The sequence below is a fragment of the Oreochromis niloticus genome, linkage group LG14 (assembly GCF_001858045.2).
Source record: "Oreochromis niloticus isolate F11D_XX linkage group LG14, O_niloticus_UMD_NMBU, whole genome shotgun sequence".
Taxonomy (NCBI): domain Eukaryota; kingdom Metazoa; phylum Chordata; class Actinopteri; order Cichliformes; family Cichlidae; genus Oreochromis; species Oreochromis niloticus.
The window spans coordinates 19,515,029-19,537,059 of record NC_031979.2 but is presented as its reverse complement, the minus strand read 5'-3'; the positions used below and the strand labels follow the sequence as shown (position 1 = coordinate 19,537,059).

The 22,031-nt window shown below is 38.6% G+C and overlaps 1 protein-coding gene and 1 long non-coding RNA gene across 5 annotated transcripts in view; one reads left to right on the top strand and one right to left on the bottom strand.

Annotated features, from left to right (window-relative positions):
- Positions 1 to 22,031, top strand: part of foxn1 (forkhead box N1) — a 24,303-nt gene extending 2,272 nt beyond the window's left edge. Inside the window, exons 2-12 of one of the 3 annotated variants that reach the window (XM_025898304.1) lie at positions 782 to 1,062; positions 2,371 to 2,436; positions 3,489 to 3,571; positions 16,034 to 16,115; positions 16,741 to 17,037; positions 17,227 to 17,322; positions 17,496 to 17,617; positions 17,746 to 17,842; positions 20,072 to 20,279; positions 20,392 to 20,850; positions 21,202 to 22,031. In XM_025898304.1, coding sequence (XP_025754089.1) covers positions 796 to 1,062; positions 2,371 to 2,436; positions 3,489 to 3,571; positions 16,034 to 16,115; positions 16,741 to 17,037; positions 17,227 to 17,322; positions 17,496 to 17,617; positions 17,746 to 17,842; positions 20,072 to 20,279; positions 20,392 to 20,850; positions 21,202 to 21,512 — 2,088 coding nt within the window. In that variant the 5' untranslated portion in view covers positions 782 to 795 and the 3' untranslated portion in view covers positions 21,513 to 22,031. Of the gene's footprint in view, positions 1 to 781; positions 1,063 to 2,370; positions 2,437 to 3,488; positions 3,572 to 9,355; positions 10,716 to 16,033; positions 16,116 to 16,740; positions 17,038 to 17,226; positions 17,323 to 17,495; positions 17,618 to 17,745; positions 17,843 to 20,071; positions 20,280 to 20,391; positions 20,851 to 21,201 lie in introns of those variants that run through there. The other 2 variants (XM_019367558.2, XM_003458626.4) reach the window with 2 other exon arrangements.
- LOC106097012 (uncharacterized) lies at positions 18,746 to 21,416 on the bottom strand. 2 transcript variants are annotated; one of them, XR_003213850.1, is made up of 4 exons: positions 21,275 to 21,416; positions 21,013 to 21,096; positions 20,641 to 20,783; positions 18,746 to 19,437 (listed from the first exon to the last, which is right to left on the bottom strand). It is a non-coding gene; the product is annotated as an uncharacterized LOC106097012 (long non-coding RNA). The 2 variants fall into 2 exon arrangements; XR_001223344.3 differs by having other exon boundaries at positions 20,641 to 20,780.

The following is a 22,031-nucleotide window of genomic DNA, read 5'->3' as shown; positions in this document are numbered from 1 at the left end:
TAATATGCAAACGATGATATGGGTTTTTATATTAGCCCTCAGGTTCCAATCAACATGTGCCATCTGACAATACTTTAAAAGTCAAAGTAAGGAAAGGCTTGAGGGCTGGAACATGTTTTTCTGATTAATTTTAATGTAATTTCTTTTTATTACATACAGCGACAGTAGGTTATTTAAAGTTTCGACCACATGCCAATAAAAACACCTGTAAAATGTTTGCTGGCTTTCATTTCACCCACACACTAATGTGTGGGTGCAATTGGGTGTGGAAAATACAAAAAGGTGCCGCCCTTGCTGTCGTTTTCTCTGTAATTCAATTGTTTAAGAACTTGTTAATTAAAAAGCTGAAAAGGTTCAGTGTGTGGTTATGAAAGTTGGCAGCCTGTAGCCATGGTACTACAAGAAAGACAGCAAGAGCTGTTATTTATAGCGTATTCAATACAGAAACACGCACCAGGTACTTTATTACCAACCACTGGTTTACGCAAATATCTAACCAAACAGTCATATAGCAGCAACTCAATACATTTATGCATGTAGACATGGTTAAGATGACCTGCTGAAGTTGATTCTGAGGATCAGAATGAGGAAAAAAGATAATTTAAGTGAGTTTAAACGTGGCACGGTTGTTGGTGCCAGTGGGCTGGTTTGAGTATTTCAGGTCTTTTGCCACACAACCTTCTCTAAGGTTTACAGAGAACAGTCTGAAAAAGAGAAAATGTCCAGTGAGCTGCCTAACTGAGTATCATTGTTGACCATGTCCATCCCTTCATGACCACAGTGTACCATGTTCTGATGGCTGCTTCCAGGAGGATGTTCTCTGTACTCACGTGGCCTCCACAATCATCAGATCTCAATCCAATAGAACACCTTTGGGATGAAGGGGAACAAAAGATTCACATCAAGGATGTGCAGCTGACAAATCTGCAGCAACTGTGTGGTACAGTCAAGTCAATATGGACCAAAATATCCGAGGAATGTTTCCAGCATCTAGTTGAATTTATGCCACAAAGAATTAAAGCAGCTCTGACTATGAAAGGGGCCCAACTCAGTACTTGCAAGGTGTGTCCACTGAAGTCGACAGTGAGTGTACGTAATTGTGTTTTTATCGTTTATCTAAAATATATTTCTCATTTATCTGAAATTTAAAGGGTTTTTTTGAGTCTGTGTTTGTGTCATGCTTTCTGATTTTCTGACATATGCACAAACTCTCTGTAGGCTATTCCTGAGCAATGCCCTTATAGGAATCTCACCACCCATCAGCACAATGCCAGTAAAGCCGAAACGTCAACCTAAGATATTATCTTTAAAGCAAAAGTTTACTCACTGATATCCTTTTTCAAAAAACTTTGAAAATACCTTTATCTTTGCAGATATCAGGGGCTTTTTTTCCCCACAACTCATGTTTGCCTCAAGCAATAACACCGATCGCTCTTTTCTGCAGAACTGATTTGACTTTGCACTTTATGTACACACACACACACACACACACACTGGAGAATGCTCTGGAGTGTCAACATTTTAATTTCATGAAAGGTTTTACACTGGAATCATACGTTGGTCTTCTTGATAAGTTACACCCACCGGAGCTTTAAACCTGTTTTTACAGATGATCCTGCTGCAGCATTGAGTCATAACCAAGCTTTCTACTTTTTCAATCAACCACATTCAGGGATTTATTATTGGGCTATTTTGGGGTTAGGTGGGACAGTGTCCAACATTCATGCTGTTACATGAATACCTGCTTACAATGTGCTATGCTCACGTTAATAACGACCGACTGGGCATTATTCTTCCCACTACCAAATCAGTTGACCTAATGTGCAAGATAATGTGACTGTTGTAATGACCACATGTTAAGATCCAAATTTAATTTCTACCTTAGAAACTGCAGTAGCTCTCTGGTGGTCTGTAGTTATTGAGGCTGTTTATACCAGTCTTTTGGGGGATGGAAATGATGTTGGAGGCCTTCAGACAGGTGGGAACGTGGCATGAGTCAGGGAGGGGTTGGACAGCCTGATGAAGACCCCTGCAGGTTGGTCCTACATTTATTCAGAGGAGCTTACGGTCCTCTTTTACTTCTTAGAGTGTATAGCGTTATATGTCACTATGGATTTTCCCAATACATAGTTACATGTGTAGAGACAGACTGACTGTGTTTTGAACTAAAGTGCATTTCTCCCTGTTTTTATGTTTTTAAATGAATATCCTACAAGGAATAGCTGAAAATCACACAAACAAATTTGTATCTACATCTGTATCCAACATTGCAAAACCTAATATATATCAGATTGAGATGTAATCAAAAAAGACATTTATCTGGAGGTATATTTTTGTTCTGTGTTGTCTTCTTTTTTATAACATGTTCAGGCCTCCATCACTGACCCTTGGCATCATGTAATCTCTGACCAAAATGACATGTGGGATCATAATCAGGTAATAAAGCATGCATTAAACAATGTCCTTATTTGCCTTCACAGGAGACAAAGCTGTGTTGTGTCAGTGGTGCTGTACTAGGATACAGTGCATACCTTTGCCTGTTAGTACCCTGCTGCATGTTATATTTATCCCATTGATGGGCATCATGTAATATAGCTGTACCATATAGCGGGCACATTTTTAGCTGCTGTATATTTAAACTTGTTGTAATGTATGTGTGCATTTATATATGTATTTGTCAGAGACTGATAATTGTTTCCCCCGAAATCCTTTTACTGCTCACAATTTCTTGGTTGTGCCTGCAGTTCTTGTTTTTGGGAGAGTTCTGTGGATTGTAAGTATTACAACTCTGAAAGAATAGAAAGGATTATGAAGGCAAAAAGACATACCGAGCAATCAACCGAGCGATGAAAGATGAATATAAAAGCATGGAGCATGAGCTTCACAGAGGGCTGTGCGCTTGTTATAGTCACATTTCTGGTTTGTCTGAGTGCGTACTTGGCTGAAACCACCGTGCTCCTTAACAAAGACAAACTCTTGGCACAGTAGTTGTTTATTACACAGCTTTGGATGTGCACCGATCACCAAATAATGACATCCTGTATCAGTGCGGGCTGTTATTGTATCTTCATGGTCAGATGTTTAAATGAATGATTCACTCAACCTGGTAATCAATTGCGTCTCTAATCTTTTTGGTTTATTAACACGCTTTTAAGAGCTTAATTTTAGACCCATCTGCTAAAATATAGAATCATGATTTTTGAATTTAATATAGGAAATTAGGCATATGATGTTCTGTGGCCAGAATAAGACCACTTTACCCGTGATGCTGTGGGAAGTCCAGATGTCACCTAATGAGTTCAGTATTGTCGTTTATAACAGGTATAAAGTTATTAACACTTTTACAATAAAAAGATGACTAGTGCATTTTCAGGATCAGATTTTAAAGGTATGAAATCTGACACTGAAGGTTTATCGGATCTATTTTATATGAGTCTTCCTGTTCACTTGAAATGGAACCATCTTTACATTTGTGCTTTCATTTGCAGAGCCACACTGACACGGTCATGACCAAGAAACCAAAAAAGCATAAGTCAGCTTGTTTTAGGAGGATAAGACGAGAGATGCTAAAGTAAGAAGACTTTTCATACATTATACATGCAGCACAAAGGAAAGTGTGCTTTTCACTGTTGCGTCACAGTTTAACCTCTGTAACCTCTCTCATAAAGATAAAGACGCAGCTTTTTTATGTTTTTATGCTGTTTTCTGTAACAGCCAAAGATACAGTCAGTTACTTTTACCGCCTGTGACAACTCATCTCGCTGATTCAGTGCTTTCTAATTAACTTTATCCCAACTCCTTGCAGAGATGTAGCCTGATAGCCTCAAGGTCAAGCCTGTGCAGCAGTTCCTGCTGTGCTGTTCATCAGACAAACTACTTCAGTGTCAAGGATTAATTTTTCTTCCTTGGTAACTTAAGTTAAGCATGTCTTGCTCCTGCTTATGAGCAACAAGGCCTTGGTGCTCCTCAAAAAGCTGAAACATCAGTGTGTTTTGCACACAGAAGGGTGACATAATGATTAACACACACTTGGTTTAAAAGGTGTGATGCAGACTTTCAGGTGCCAAAGTCCATTAGACGCTTTGGGAAAGTGGAAAAACCTGTTGAAGTACAAACAAAGTTACAACAACACATTAAAAACTGATTCGGCAGCTTTCTTGTGTTTCATCTTTACGAAGTACATTTATTATCTGGAGACAACACAGAGGAAAGCTTTCGGAGAGAAAATAAACAGCTATCGAGGGGCTCGATTTTATTTTATTTCTTTGTCTCCTTGTTCTTGTCGTGGTTCCACGGAGCATCCTTTATGCTCCACTGAAGATGATTTGCATTATTCGGATGTTGGGATCAAGAAGTCTGAAATTTCACTGTGGACTGTCCCAAACTACTGCAGGAGATTAATCCTTTTCCCATTTTTACATTGCTGTGTGCTGGTGGCCACATTCACTGAACGTTCCAGCAGTGTTCTCACCACCATGTTCTTTGTACTAATACTGGCCTTCATGGTGAGACACAACATGACACTAACAAGAACAATAATAAGAAAAATATCATGAAAGCCTTTCAAACAAGCCCACAACATAGTGATTATCACTCTCAGAGGCAGAGATACATATGTCTTATATCTTAATAACCTTTAAATGTATTAAAACTTCAATAAGTTTAGCTTTTTTTTTAATTCATTTGTGACTTAAAAAAACAAACAAAACATACTGCAAAACAAAAAGCTTTACATCCCAGCCATGCACATCATTTGGCTGTGAAAGCATTTCAATGTTTGTATAGATTTATCTATAAAGCTCTATAAGTGAGCATGTTGATATGCACACAGGGTTTTGGATAAAGGGTCATATCCAATTTTTCGATAAGCAGCTTATATTAATCCTCATATATCTGATCTTTATTATCTAATTGCATGGCCATAATATCCTGAATATTACCATGGAAACTGATCTCAGGAAGGCTAAGCAGCAAATGCAATGTGAACGTGCCTCAGTGGTTTGATAAATTGTCATCGATCTTATTAGAAGGCTGATGGTGTTAACAAAACATTGCATTGTCTCGGGTCAAGCACTAGACATAATTTGTTTTCTTCAGGCCAAGGCAGCAGTCATCCTGCACTTTGCTGGAGTCATAACAGCCATCATAGCCACTAACGCGGGGAGTGGGGGGTGTATTTCCAAGCTGGGCTAATATTAGCAGTACTCATTATTTGGAAAACATCTCCTACTTTTGCAGGACTGCACCACGGGCCTGCAGCTGTCTTTGTATTTATAATCAAAGCTCTTTCGTGTGGCCTGATATCCACTGAGGCCTCTTATTGAGTCACAGCACTGATTTTCTTGCTTTAATACTAAAATTGAATCATTGTTTTTATCCATCAATTTTCAGATTTTCTGTTTTACAAAAAGCAGGTTACAGACCTACAAAGTAAATAACAAACAGTTCTTTACTTTATTTCTGAGCAGAAAAAATAGTTTTAGTGGTTGAATGTTACGCTTTATTCATTTCTGACTTGTCAGAGAAGTCCATTGTGCAGGTATAAAACTGTGCATTCAGTTTGTTATTTGCCTAACCTGGTAAACATGGTTTTGATATAGAAGTAGATTGTTAATTTTAATGTTTTTGATTTTAGAAATAGTGGATTTGTATGATCTTTGTTACTCATATTATGAACGATCCCTTTTTTTACAATATAGATAATGATTTTAGGGTTAGCTCCAATTTAAGCATGGTGAAATCAGTGAAAAATAGAGAACATGGAGCAAAATGTGGCCCATAAAATATATTAATTTACTCAATATTGAAATGCTTTTTGAAACGTTATGTTTGCTGTATTTTAGATTGTTATCATCCATAATTGCAACAAGAAACGTATTTTCACTTGATTCCCAAACAGCATTGTTTTAGTTTATTTTGATTTAATGATACTTTATTGACCCTTAATTGGATAAGCAGAACAGAATGAATAGGTGGATGGATATTTTATTGCGTTTGCATTTTATACATCTTATATAATGGTTCACATTAGGTCTACTGACAGGATAAAAATGGCTTCATGGGGATTGCTGTTTCTCTGTTCAACTTGTGAACATGTCAAACTGTGATTCTGTCAGTATGGTTAGATTATACACGTGGTAGTACACAGAAATGTGAACGTACTGTAAATACTCAAACTTGTTATTATTTGATCAAAGGTACAATATTAAACTTACTTAAAGAAAGCACATCTATAGCGACACTGCAGATCCAAGAGTTGTTGTTACTTTTAAATCTAATGATGGGCTCAAATCTCATTGCCATCCATAGGATTATGACCACTGACCCCTCAGCTGATTTAAGGAGAGCCATGGGAACAGGAGGCAAATCCTTTCAAGGGGTCATGTGGGAGAAATTCGAAATGATTGAAGGTCGGGAAAATCTATTATATGACGCTGATTGAAAACATTTCATTGAACCTCTTGGCAGGGGGCCGTATTTCTGCTGTATGTGAAGGCGTGGGACAAAAAGGACTTTAAAATGGTAGAAGCAGAAAACTCAAAGGGTCAAAGGAGTAAGCAGTTATGAAGCCCAGAACATTTTTATTTAATCTACGGACCATGCTCCTGGTAAAGGCTGGACGACGGCATCATACAAAGGAAAATCTATCACTCGCTCTCGGGGATTTGATTCTCACAGTTATGGAAGTTCAAGAAGGTCCAACTGATGTCAGCTATCAGAGGTAAGACACAACATTTATGCCATTATATAGGATGTGAGGGGTTATTACACCACTCACATCCCAGTTTGTGTTTTGTGCCCTGTAATGGTGCAGTACAGCTGGGTTATCCCAAGACTCAAGCTACTGATCATGTAATAATAAGTGAGAAGTGAATCAGTATGATGCATAATGATCTGAAATGCAAGTGGAAAGCTTTACTGCTTTAATGCACCTCTCATATCTCATTCTGATTTTTAATAACTGGTCATGAAATGATAATTTTTTTTAAATGGGATACCAAGAACAGTCATTTGGAGAAACAGCTGCACATTTTATTATTAAATATCCCTGGGATACCAACTGTAATTACTGAATTCATTTAAGCACACACTGAGCCATAAATGTGAAGTACTTGGTGATAAAGCTCGCTGCCTCAGGCACTCTGAATATTTTCCTGAGTTTTTAAAGGGTATTCATAAATCATTATTTCTAATGTGGAATTTAAGCTCTATTCTCACTTTATCACACACCCCAATCTTCTGGTTTGGAAATATAGCTATTTAGACAAGGGAGAATTATCAGAGTTGGTATAAAGGTAAAAAAAAACCTAAACAGGCTGTGTATTGACAGCTGTGCAGCTTCAAATGCTTAAATTAGCCAGGGATGGCTAAGCTGCGGATCTGAGGAAAAAAATATAGTCGACGGTCTCGTGTCATAAAGTCCACTTCGGGAAGAGCACGTGCAGCCATGTCATTAAAGTTCCACCCTATAATAGTCCTGATTTGTTAATGATCACACACATTTCATGCTTACTTTAATAAAGGGGCTGGGAAGTCTAAAAATTATGCAATTTAGCTGCATACATTGTTCTTGTAGCTTTAAGGATTAATCTCAGCACATGTAGATACGTTATGGTTTACACATTACAGCCACTTTTCCCCAACATTCCTTATCTCTCTTTATCGTTTGTGAATAAAGAGTCAAATGCCTAATTTGTTGGTTTGAGGCCATGAAAAACAAAACAAATCAATGTTTAATTTAACCAACTGGTTTAAAAGTGAACGTTTGTCTTTAGGTGATATTTGTTTGACATGTTATGTGATCTGATGGCCACAGGACATCCATCCCTCTTAAAAATGTTCACATTTTTTCATATGTATGCAAAGAAAAAAACGCCAAATGCTGCATAAAGTGTAAATAAAAACAGAATGCAATGCAATGAAGCACCCTCCTGGCCAAACGTTTTTGAGATGTGTTGTTGCCGTGAAATTCAAAATAAATGAACATTTTTCTTAAAATGATACACTTTCCCAGCGTGAACATTTGATATGCTTTGTATGTTCTATGTGAACAAAATATGGGTTTATGAGAACGGCCAATCATTGCACTGTTTTATTTACACTTCTTACAGTGTCCCAACTTTTTCAGAGCTGGATTTGTACAAAAAAATAAATAAATACTGCCTCATTTCTTAGCATGGCTACCTTATTTGTTATTTTATCCAAACTATCACAATAGCTACCCTTTCAAGAAGTCAGGCAAGGTCCTGAGATAGTAATTTTATAAAGAAGAACATAATTCCTGGTTGGTACATCTTACGTCTTATTACTCCAACCATTTTTAAAAAGGCACTGAAATTTTATTGAAAGGACAGGCAGACATATACATGCATGTCTTTTACACTTTTAATCGATAACTAACCCTATGATAGAACTGCTAGTTATCCAGGGTCAATTTTTGCCCAATGAGAGCTGGGATACGCTCCAGCCTCCCAGACGACCCTAAACTAGTTAAAAATCAAGATAATGAATGGATAGATAGATAACTGAGCACTCAGTACTGCTGCACATATAACTAATATCTTTAATGAACAGGTAAACAACACCAGGTCACAATTTAAATATCAACCAAAAGAATCACAAAACCCCCAGCAGTTTCACATAGTAAAACATGTCATGAAGCAGGTACTGCATATGAGTGGTATGCTAACCTGCCAGGGTAGCCTACCTCTTTGCTTTGAGCTAAACGCTAATGTTAGCATATTAATAATGCTAACATGTTTAGCAAATTTCCATTTTTATGCTGATGATCTTGGGGTAGTTTTTTAAAGCTCCATAAGCTCGAGATCAGGGGAATGACTTTAGTTTAGTTTTAGTTCTAAAAAAGGTTTTTAAAAAATTCTAGTGATGACGTTTGTAGAGGACTAGCGATCCATCGCTTCAAGATCAGGAAGTGACCAGTACTGAGCAATGTATTTGCTAGAACTGAGCAAGTACATACCACGTCAACAGTGTGCCAGTGCAAATATTTATCTATTTAAAGTACATTCCATTTGGCCGTGTCTGCTATTAGCGAGTCCGTGGTGACACGGAGGCGACGATCACAGAAGCAACAGACATGAAAATGTCATCCTTTTTATATAACTTACATTGGCTTAGAATGTAGGTTACAGGCTGATCACCGAGTCAAACAACTAAACAGGGTGTGAAAATGAGCATGCATTCCATTTGGCAGGTTACTTATTTGCATATAACAGAGAAAATCACTTGCACTTGCATGCAAAAGCCCTCAAAGATATTCAAATATTCACTTTAAATTGAGTTACTTGTCATCATTTTGGATCTGGCTTATGTGTGATGTAATTACAAAGATATAGGTCAAGTTCAAAAGTGTGCAAACTGTTTCTGACTCACTGTCAGAGCCATTGTTTTGTTGCTCCAGCTCTAGAAAATATGATATTGCAACTGAGAACACTCGAGCACCGGAGCAATTATTTTCCAGAAGACAATGAGACTTTGACTGAAGAGCCCCCCGGAATCTGTTCCCACATTACTCCCTCCTCAAGAACTTCATCTTTGGCAGAAAAAGCCTTGGGCACTATCTTCACTCTGCAGAGGCCTTGAATTGTAACACAAGAGTTTATTCAGTCTGTAATTAATCCTCAGTCTTTCTCTGTCACTCGGCCTCACCCTCTCACTGAGGACAGGGTTTGTTCAAGCTATAGCTACGAGCTAAGGCTGCTGTTGTTCCTGGTTCATTGGGAGGATAGGATAGGAATTTACCTGTATTGACATACCTTTACTCCCTCTCTCACATTCTTCGGTATATATCTACCTCAATTTCTTTTCAAGCTTAACAGCTGATTTCTTAAAGATTTTTAAACACTAGTTCTTAAAATATGGAGGATCTTAAAGTGTACGTGGGAGCCGCCCGGTGGTCCTAAGATTAGTTCGACTTCAGATCCTGCATACCGTAAGAAACAACTGGTGGGTATGTCCACGAGGTATGACATTTACTGTTTCTGGTTACATAAGAAACTAACATTTCCAGACTGACTGCTTCTGTTCACTAGAGTAGCCAGTGGTGCTTTGATTGCTGCATCTGGTGCATTTGTATTCTTGCAGGCTTCAAATGCACAAACGGTGTTGCCTGCGTTCACCTGTGCACATGTTTGTTTGAACACTCAACAGTTAAATGAAAACAGATCATAGTGAAGGCAGCCTTTGCCATAGGCAAGCTCAGAAAGCAGGGCAAGATGCCCGCTCTGTGCTGTGAGCAGTGCTGTATTTTATGTCCCGTACAGACAGCCAACCATTCAGCGAGGCAGTGAAAAGACTGATGGAAGGAGGAAGAGAGGGCTGCCAGCTGCCAGCGACTGCACCAAGTAGATCTTTTGAAACCTGTTCCAGCAGGTTTTTCTTTCTTATTGCTGGGCTAGCTTGGACGAGTGCCACGCACACACACAAACACACACACACTCACACTCAAAACACGAGGATGATATTCCGGGCTGCCAAAATCTGAAACCAACCCATCAACCATTTCCATACACATTTAGACAGTCAATCTAATCGAAGTACCTCACTATCAGGTAGAAGGAAGTGGGAGGTGCACAGGTCCACAGGGGAAATAGACTTAAACTGTCAACAGAGGTTAGAGGGCTGAGTGAGAGAACCTGACTGGGACTTCAACTCCAGAAAGACAAGAAAGAGCAGCCACTGAATCCAAAAACTAGGTGAGTTAATTTACTAGTTGTTATATCATTGTAGTCTTTACCTTACAATATAAAGCGCCTTGAGGCGAGTGTTGTTGTGATTTGGAGCTATATAAATAAAAGTGAAATGAATAGTTGTGGTAAACGTTTGTAAGCTTTGTTTCATATTTTCTGACATTGTTATTTTTATGTTTACCGTGAGTGGGTTAGTTTATTATCCTTCTGTTAATGGCAAAGTTACAGCACTGCAGTGTTGCTGCTGGCATGGGTGCAGGAGAGGAATCCTTGTTAACCTCTGAACTTTGAGTGGCAACGTTCTCATGCCACCACAACTGTCATCGGTATCATCCAGGCCATTAACAGATATGCCTGCTCTTTTCTTCCAATAACAACAGCCTTCGAAGTGAATTACCCACCTTCACAATTGAATGCGTGAGACTTAGCTTGTGGGGAGAAACAGCGATAATTTAGCTTTGCTGATTCTGACAATTGACTGATGACGTATCCGTCAAGCTTCCTCATGTTTAGCAGAAAACGTTGACTTAAGGAGGCATTTGTTCCAAATAAAATGCATCATAGCAAATAGTTAAAAAACCCTATACATGATGTAAAGCTGAGAGTTTTTCAGCCTGCAGCAAGGAAAACATTTATGAAAAAATGAACAAATTTTACTTGATATCTTACAGTTAGTGACAGCCACAAGATCTGTTTCCATCAAAACAACTAATGACATGTGATCTAATGAGGGATCATATGTCCTATCCTCAAATTAAGGGTTTAAAGCAGTTGACTAAAATGCAAACAGTAAATAGTCCAGTTGTATGTGGTTGTCCTGGAACATTACCTTAATTTGCACACCCCCATGAAATGCAAATACAAATAACACATTATGTAGCAGCTAACTTTAAAAAAAATATCAAATCCCACATGAACCTAGGCCTGTTACTACTGATTCAATACTACAACCATAAACGTACCACCCACTTCCTGCTCACCAGACCACAAACTTTGAAATCATCTGGTCTGTGAAGACATAACTGCAAAGCAACTCAGCCAGCCAGACAATTGGTATCTCATCTTCAGCTTACTTGTCATTTAGCTGTGATTTGTTAGTTTGCTGTTTGTTGTTATTGGAACTGAATCAGATCATGAGATTTGCATATTAGGATTTCATAATGAAACTGTAGGAGGGCAGAGAAATATGTGAAGGGTGGGGTGAGAGCTCTTGAAACGCTGAATCAGTGAGACTGAGTTTAGAGGGAATAAATTATTCAACTTGACACAAATCAAAATGTATCTGCCTTCTACTAACACATAAAAATAAATACTACTGACCTACATACCGCATTCTTCCACATCATTTTCTGGGCGTGTCCTGTATGATCCTGTGAAACTGGCAGCGGACCCTTTGGATCCTGTGGGTTGAGGGGTGGTACCTGCATGGCTAGTCCTTGTTGTCTACATCATTGGTTATGTGTCAAAGAAGCATCCATATGGATCCCAAAACCTAAGGTTTCCCATCATAGGGTTTTATTGTTAATACAACTGCCCATGTTTTGAATGGGATAGCTGACTGGTGTAAGTGATTTAAAATAAGTCCATCATCTTCTGAGAACAGGTCAAAACAAAAAATAAATACAGGTATCCCTGAGATTAAGCGGGAAATGTGCCGCGGGCACACATTCAGACATTCGAATCAGCTACAGCGTCTTGTCCACAGGTTGTCAGCTTTCACATGTGATTTATTTATTCGTTCATTCCATTGACAGCCATCGGTGCTGTTTCTGTGACACAGCCATTAGAGAAAAATTTGCATATCAGGAGCTCAATTTGTCACCATAGGGCAGGGCAGAATCTGACATAAGATAAGATAAGATAAAATAAGATAAGATAACCTTTATTAGTCCCACACGTGGGAAATTTGTTTTGTCACAGCAGGAAGTGGACAGTGCAAAAGTTATATAGCTAAATTAGAATACAATAAGAATAAAATACTGTACACAACTGTACAGAATAGAATAAAATACTATATACAGTAGAATAAATAGAATAAAACATACAATAGGATAAAAATAGAATGCAAATGCTTTATACAACTGAGTAAAAATACAACTTTGTCAGAAAAAGAGTATTGCACTTAGACATGTGACTGTTGAAGGTTTTTTAAGTCAAAATGTTTTCATTAGCATTGCATAAAATGGTCACTTTCATACTTACTGTTTTACAGTACATTAAAAATAATTGCAATTGCAAGAGTTATATAATGATAAAGAATAGATGTTAAATGCTCATAAAATTTTGAAGGTTCATCTTTGTCCAGTTCCACTGAAGCACATACAAACCGAATCACCTGACTGAATTTATCAAATATAACAAAATTATAGCACAACAAAACCCATTTTAATATTCACATTAAAAACTGCATAAATTGAATTTTTTCATGCATAACATCAATCATCCTACATCTACTGCTGCTTGCAGAGGTCAAAATGTATATTACGCAATATTTTCTATATCATGATTAAAGCTTATGTGTAGATGCAACCATAGAAATTGTGACACTTTGTGGTAAAATCTACACCCATAAAAAAAAACATAATAATTTCCAGTAATTTAAAACAAGATTATTTAGCTTGAATAATTTACATAACAAATAACCCTGAACTGAAGATCAAAGGGTTGTAGCATTCACTCTTAGCACAAAACTCTGATCTCGTGTTTAATTTGGACTATTCTGCCTCTATGTATTAAACATAAGAAGCCAAGTGGTCATAATCTAACAATAAATGACACAAGGTATCTCAGTAGTTAAAAGCCTGGTTTACAGTTAAATGCTAGTTAAAAGAGTGCAGGCTAACTGTGTAAAATCCAGGAAAGTGTCAAAAATGGAAATGCATACATGCAATACATTATTTGTTCCTTGTCATGTAGAGTATTACAAGTATCACATGCTCTGTGAAGTTTAAAGAATTATTTATTAAAATAAAATAAAAAACTCACTAGATTGCTGATTGTTAAAGGGAATGTGAGTGGGAACATTTTAGAAAGCATAAGAAATAGAAAGGATTAGAATAAAATTGCAGACATGAGAGTCATGAAGCTCCTTGAAACCATTGGCGCACAATTTTATCCTGACTTGCTGATGAATCCCCACAGCCGACCTATTTACAGATTTATTACTTACACAAGATTAGTCACTTAAATTTCTGTCTCTCGTGCATTAATAGTTATCCAAAAGTACCATAAAAAACATGGACAAAATAAAAAATCCTTTTCATATATGAGAAAGATTTTTAAGACTGAACATGTGTTTTTTAATTTTTGGTAAATTTCACATCAAAGTCTTAGTAGTGTCCTGTCATTAAAATATATATAAAATTAAATTAAACAGTTTTGGAAAATAAATTAAACAAAAAAAAAAGGAGTGTAGGAGCCTCTCAACCGCCCTAATACATGTATACTTTCATGTTTAAATAAAATGGAAATTATGAACACTGATCTTTGTAACATTGCAAAACTTTTTTTGTGCAAAATTAGTAAAGAAATAGAAGAACAACCTCTCTTTTTAAGATAGATGCAGTTTTTAAAAACTAAACATAACTATTAGGTATCTATTTATGGAAATACAGATAAGCACACATACACACACATATGGCCACTGCTAAAGCTCCTTCTTCTCTTACTAAAAGTGCATCCGTTCTGGCTGGTGACAGTGTCTGTCAAGCAGATGAGAGGATTTGTTGCCACAGTGATGAAAACGGCAATCTCTCAGCTTTCACCTCGACACTTTAGCCTCCTTTGATGTGAACAGAAAGAGCTACGATTGCTACTTCTCTCTTTTCCACACACAAACTTTCTAAGAGAGGCACTTTGTCCGCCTCAGCATTACTTTACTTTACGTGACCCAGCGCCACGGTTTGTTGGCAGTTTTAATGAGCTTGGTTTATGTGGAGGCTGAGGTTACCTTTACTGGAACCAGGGCCACGTGTCTCACACCTCTGATGGGATCACATAACACTTTCAGATAACCCTCCTGACCCACATACGTCCACCAGCACTTTGGAGTTTTAATGCTCTGGTGGTGAAAATGAACTCAGCTGTTCCCACGCCTGCATTCGTGCTGTCAGATTTACAGTAGAGAAATGACTCACACGATATTATCTCAAAGGATCATTGAACAGAAGTGCTTTTTCCAAACATGTCAGAGTTGATTCCTCTTATGTGGCAACAGCAATATAAATCAGATTTCACCACCTTCCACTTGATGTTTTACTCCAGAATAAAGGGAATTGTGTTGGTCTGTAGCAGAGAGTTGAGTGAGTGCAGTAAGCAGCCGCTTAGCTTAGCTTAGCATGATACTGGACACAGGTAAAACACAAAACCCAATGTAAAACAACAACATCAAATTACAGTCCTGTGCAAAAGTCTCGAGCCACCCCTCATTTCTTTAAGCCAGATTTTTTTAGTAGTAGTTGAACAATTGTTTTTATCTTTGGACAATGGCTGCTTCTTCACTTAATTTAGCCCAGTCCTTGTACCCGGTCATTTTCACAGGAATGTTTAGTTTGTTTGTTAAGCCATTTAACAATGTGAATCATTTGAGTTCAAAAGACGCATCCACCCCAAGGAATAAACCAGTGTTGTGTCAAAACACAACAGACGACTTAGCAAAGAACTGATTTTAAATCGCATGTTTAGGCAATTTGTTACTTCGCATTCCAAGTAGTTGATCGTTGTCATTGTCAATCTTTAGTTTCATCTATGAGAAATGCCAAAGATAATACAGTTTGACAGACATGAAATGTTACTTTGGCACCAACAAGGTGGATCCAAAAGAGCTATTACAGTAGCTGAAAACTTGGTATTTCTCAGAATAGTGTTCAGTGTGTCTTTAAAAGACTTAGGAAACCGGATCGGTAGGGGGGAAAAGGAGAATTCACAGGCCTAGAAAACTCTATAGCAGATGAACAGTATCAGAGAGTCATGTCATTTAAATGTTTACCAAATTTACCAACTACCTCAGACATGTAGTTGGCTCTTCAGTTTTGTTTACTCAAGTGTCATTGGAAATGTTCTCAGTGAAAGGATGGCTGTCGAAAAACAATTCTTAAAAGATGGGAAACCGCTTAAACTAAGCTAAGCAGCTGCCAGATACATCATTATATTTAGCATACAAAAATGACACCAGAGTCAGTCTCATTGTCTTATTTTGGTCAAGCAGCTTTTAAGTTTTTACTAAATTACTTTCACAGCTTTTTTTAACGTTCAATTTGAACTAAAGCCCCTGACGACAACCCAAACGTTTCTCATTTAGCTTATTTTTAAAAATGTCTTCACAGCAGCAGGTTTTGGTGCAGGATGTCACAGTCGCTGACATTTTCCCCGAGCAGGAAATCTCATCATCAAACATCACCCCCCCAGGTGAGTCTACACACCTGTGAACCCTTTGGAGCCTCACACCAACAGATGGTAGAAACAGAGGCAGCCGCCTCTGGCATTGCTATTTTAACCCAAAATGACCTTTTTTTTAATGTAACAGTGCAAATAAACCAGTTCTGAATCTGCTTTGAGTCACATCTAGCTGCTGTCTGCACATTCTGTGTAGTGTTTCTGAATTAAACTGACTGAGTTTTTCAAAAGTAACAAGAACAAAGTATATGAGGGCATATGGGGGGGATTGTACAACTACCCGCTTGCAGACAGATACAACTTATGCCACTTTAATGCTTATTAAATCGAACTAAAACTAATGCAGGGTGCTGTCAGGATAAATAAACCCGTCTTAAATCCTTCAAAAAGACTTCTGACACATTTTATTTTGTGGCCAGACTCTAAATAACAATAAAATAAATAAGAATAGTAATAAATAAAGATGACACACTTCTCTGTTTACCTTAGGGGATTCCCAGGAAAAACTGTTATTTGAATTCTTTGTTTAAAATGAAAGTGGAGAGATGGGTGCCACCTGTTTTGCAGCAGTTAGCATGTATTTCCAAGTAAATCCAGCCTGTGTCAAATCACTTTGATGATGGTTTTCACACCACAGACCAAAGAAGGCAGCTGCTTCACCCAGGAAGAGAGCAACACCTTGAGCCTGAGAACTGCAGCAGTGAGCAGGAGGCACAGCGCTGATGGGATGATCAGTTCGCGGTCAGGGCGAGGGGACGTGGACTCTGACCGTTTCCACCCATATCATCGACAGTTCAGTGATGGAGCGGTGGCAGGGTGCCTCCAACAGTGCTCTTCTTCCTTTAGCAGTCTGCATGAGGTGTGCAGTCCTGACAGTCATTCACACAGCAGCGATATGCCACCATCCTGGGACCAGTACAACGGCAGCATTCAGGTTTCTATCTTTATGATACTCATTTTATCCTTCCATATTAAAAGTTTTGTACAGCCAAAAAGCAGCCTGATTGATTTGACACAGGAAGGTGGACAGGGAAAAAAAAAAAAAGATCCACCACATCACAGCAAAAAACACTGTTTTGAGGGCTTCTCCAAACATTTTCCCTTCATTTACTTATATTTGCAGAACTCATATCCAGAGCTACCAGGTGTACCTGTGGATCCTCCCTGTTTTCTGTCTCAGAGCTATCCATCTTACAGCTCAGCAAGCCCTCAACAGCAGGTGAGTGTCCTGCTTCAGGCACTCAGAAGTGCTTTAGAGGACATGGTGTTTATGACACAAGTAATATCTAATATTTGCATTTATGATGTGGTGTGCACATTGGACTATAACACATGTAATGGGGTGTATCTTATTAGTGGTCAAGTCATGATTTTCTTCTCTGTTTTCAAAAGGTCTCTTCTAGACTGTATCCTAACAACGACCAGTCCAGCACCTCAAAATATACTCTGTCCAGCCAGTCACACCAGGACGGCACCACACAGTCCATCTTTCCTAAGCCCATTTACTCATACAGGTAGCTCTGAAGCTAAATCTTATGTCTACCTTTATCACTTACTAATATTTAATACTGCATGTGCTATCACAAACAGGGTAGCTTTTTAAAATATATAATTATAAATAAATTTTTCTTTATTGTGGCAGCATTTTGATTTTCATGGCTCTGAAGAACAGCAAAACAGGAAGTCTCCCAGTCAGCGAGATCTACAGCTTCATGACTGAACACTTCCCATATTTCAAGGTACCACAACGTTATTATTATTAAATACTTTACTTAAACAGGTTGGCTCACTGAGAGCAAGGTTTCTTTTTCGAGAGACATCTGTGTGCTAAAGACATTTTTGGTTTAAGAGTAAACATACAGACGTGATATAGAAGCAAAGCATGTGACATGGTCACTATGACCCAGTGCTTTGAGTTTATTTTGGACTTTTGATCCACTTTCTTGGATTTAAGTTTTAGCTTGGTATTAGTTAGTCCTGAGTTTTGTATTTTCTAGTGCATCATAGTTTGTTAATTCTAGTTCCTGGTTCTTGTTTTGTTACATTAGCTCCCTTTTGTGACCAGTCTGTTCGTAGTCTCGTCTCTGTGTCTTGTCATGAAGATCTCCTCTAGTCTCCATGGTTTGTCTCCTCAGTCAGTCATATTTCCATGTTTGTTTATTTCCAGTCCCTGTGTCAAATTCATGTGTCTCAGTTTTGGTCTCAATGTTTGTTACTTCCTGTTTTATCCCAGTCTTCCCTTGCTCTTTGCTGTGTTTTTGAGTATACAAGTGTCTCTTGACACAGAACTGACATGTGGGACTTGATCGTTATGAGCTTCCTGAATGTTATTCTGTGTGTTTAATCAAAGTGGAACCATGAGTGTACACTCAAAAAAATCTTTATGCCCAAAATGCTGATTAACGAAGTGATTTGGGTTTTCTTTTTTTTGTAAATTTAAAGTGTAAAAGATTCAATTTAATAGATTATCATTAAAACTCGATTGATATGTGTGGAGTTTATACCAAGCATATTTTCCTTAGTGATTAATTAATGAATAGCAGTTTAAATAAATAAACCTTTCAGTACTTCAGAAACATTTTTGAGGGCAATTTTGTAACAGCTGTTCCAGGTGTAAAGGACAAGGAAATAGTTGTAAGACAGTAGATCATATATTTAAATTGAGCTTTTTTTCATTATTAAGCGAATTTGAATGTTTTACTGATGTTGCAATTTTTTTCTGGGAACCTTGGAAATCACTTCATGGGCTCTGAAAACCTTTGCCTGCTTTCCAAAGCTGTTCAGTGAGCTGAACTGGGGACTTTGCTGGGCCATTTCTAATGTTTAACACCCCTGCTATACATTATTTGCTCTCAGTTCTCACCCGCTGTATTATTTTAAGAATAAAACAGTGATGCACATTTTTGTTGGAAGAATGGATACATATCAATGCATTACATCCTTTTTTGGTGAGGAGTTCTAAGTAACAGATTAGATTTAGTTAGATTAGATTAGTTATGCTCATAAAATACTTTGATACTTTTTTAGTGATTAAAGCCACATTGTGTCAGAGCTGATGTAAAAACAGAGATATATAAATAATTAATTTTTATACGGTAGTTGACAGATGTGATCATGTTAAAAATGAATGCCTTTGTGCATTAATTTTGATAAATGAGGCAGCTGCAGGGTTGGACTTTGGCTTGAACCCTGAACACGACAAATATTTGACATTTTCCAGCCATCTATGAATCAGTTCAATAGGTTCAGAGTAACTTCTGGAGGGAGCTCAAAGACTTGCTGCCATTCATATTCAAGCAGGCACCTTATAGATGGCTGTTTTCCAAACAGCTGCCTAAAAAAAGGAAGAAAAAAAAAGTTAAACATATGCTGCAGGGCTCGAATATACACAAGACAGATGAAGTGATATTTGAAGAAAAGTTGGGTTCACTTTGTAAAAGCTGTTTCTAGATACGTCTAAATGCTTCAATCAACGCATCACTTATGTGCAGTTCAGTGGACACTTGTTATGGCATGCAGATACCATTTACTGCCAGAGCAGATGGTGGCAATATTAATATACTGTGTGTTGTAATATTCCCTGCAGGGTGGACTGAGTGCCCTGATTTTATTAGATGGTTCACAATTAATTTATAGTTGCTCTCAAGATATTTAAACAAGAATGTAACACATGCAGCGGAAGACAATCAGGCAAGTGAGGCCGAGTTTCTTTCAAAGTCAAACTCAAGATGTGGAAAAACACTGTGGAAACTATGGAAAAATTACCTGGAAGTTCTGTTTAGAATTCTGTATAGGGTGTTCCCCGAAGCAATGAATCATAACAACATTCATGAGCCATCAGGAGAATTTGTCCAGTTTGTTTAAAGTCATTTGAGGTGTCCCAGTAGCCGAGTGGTTAACTTAAGAATATCTGCTTCAACCCTTTTCACATAAATGTTCTTCATTCATCTTTTTCTTCCTGCGTCCAGACGGCTCCTGATGGATGGAAGAACTCGGTGCGGCACAACCTGTCCCTGAATAAGTGCTTTGAAAAGGTGGAGAACAAGAACGGCAGCACGTCTCGTAAAGGCTGCCTTTGGGCACTCAATCCAGCCAAGGTGGACAAAATGCAGGAGGAGCTGCACAAGTGGCGCCGGAAAGACCCCGTTACTATTCGCAGGAGCATGGCAAAGCCAGGTCAGTCCCTTAGGTATCCAGCCTGAGAAATAGAAACTAAGGTATACAAAAGATTCTTTTCTACTACTTTTAGATTTATCAAAGCTGGATGCTTATTTTACTTTTCCTGTAGAAGATCTTGACCGACTACTGGGAGAAAGACCGGAAAGACTCAGGTCTGTGCCACTGTACCCCAAATCAGGCTCATTAACCAGACCGACCCCCGTCTACAACCCCACCGCTTTAACTTGTACTCCAGCTGAGCTTCGTCCAGCATGCCAGCCCATTTGCCAGTCACAGTATGCTCACCTTCAGCCTCAGCAGCCGTGCTACCTCCCCCCTGCCGTCACACACCCCAGCAACTCATTCGCCCTGTACTCACCCTGTGGACAGCAGCCTGCGGCTGGTATCCCATCATCCACTGGAAGCCTCAACTCACCGGTAGCTGGGAAGATACCGCTTGTTTATAACAATGCTCTCCAGTCTGATTACAGTATTGAGCCCAGGACCATGCAGGAGTTTCTGCTGGAGGGAGACACCACTTATGACATTGACATGCTCAACCCCAGTCTGACTGACCTGCAGCTGCAAGGTATGAAAGACGGGGACAGTACAGAGAGTAAATGAGTGCACAAAGATTTGCTTGTGCAAACTTCTGCAGATATTTATTACTGATACTGATAAACTGGCTTAAAAGGTGATAAGAAAGAAAAGGGAATTTAGAACTTGTGTCGTAGTTGCGTAGTTTGCCCACCAGAGAGCACTGAAGACTTGATTTTCTTGCTTGGTAGATTTTACACAACTTTAGATCAGCTTGCATTTCCGCAGGCTGCTTTAACTGCAAAAATAACAAAAAAGCAAACTGTTGTGTGAGTGTAGCATCCCTGCTAAATGATGATTGGTGTTGCTCTCTAAAATATGACATGTGGCTCCTTTTTTGCAGGTAACCTGTGGGAGGAGCTGAGAGTTGACAGTCTGGTGTCAGAGCCACAAGTTAGCACAAGCTCGTCCGCTACCTTTGTCCCTCAGAACCACCACATCCAGAGCAGCGGCCTGCACATCGCGCCTCCCATCAGTCAGACATCAGCTGTGGTTGCCAGCGGTCGTTGTGAAGCGGAGTACGAGGATGGGGACGAAGGGCGAAACGTGGAGCAGCACGGCTGTTTCAGTGGACTAAATCCTGTACTATATTCAGGAGTGGAGAGCTTGGCTGGGTATCTGACCTCCTGCACTGCATCCGTCTCTTTAATGTAAACCTTCGCTGGATTTGATGTACCATGTGATTCTGAATGAGGAATATAGTTTCAAGCAGTTTCACACTGCAGTGTATGATTGGTGGTAATTTAAGTCAACCAATCTCACCAGAGTCTGGTGAGATTGGTTGTTGAGATTTTCACTGCATGCAGTCACAGTTACGCTGATAGAAGAGCTTGTGTACAGTTATTGTCTGAAACATTTCTCTTCCTCCATTTCTTCTTATAGCTCCTGATGAATTAGACTATTCAGTATTAGAGTTTTACAAAGTGCGTGGAGTAGAGGATAAACTCAGATGGATCAAAACCCCAGTAACAGCTTAATTCAGGCCATTGCAAAGAAAGAGGTTAACAAACCACAAATATACCAGTCAAGCAATATTGTTGTTGCTGGAGTTTTTTGTACCTCTTCATAATTAGCCAAAAAAGTTTGATACACAGAGGAGAATAAGAGAAATGGCTGAATTAAAACTGTAATTAAAGTACTTAATAAATATAAAGCTGTCTTGCTAAAAAAAAA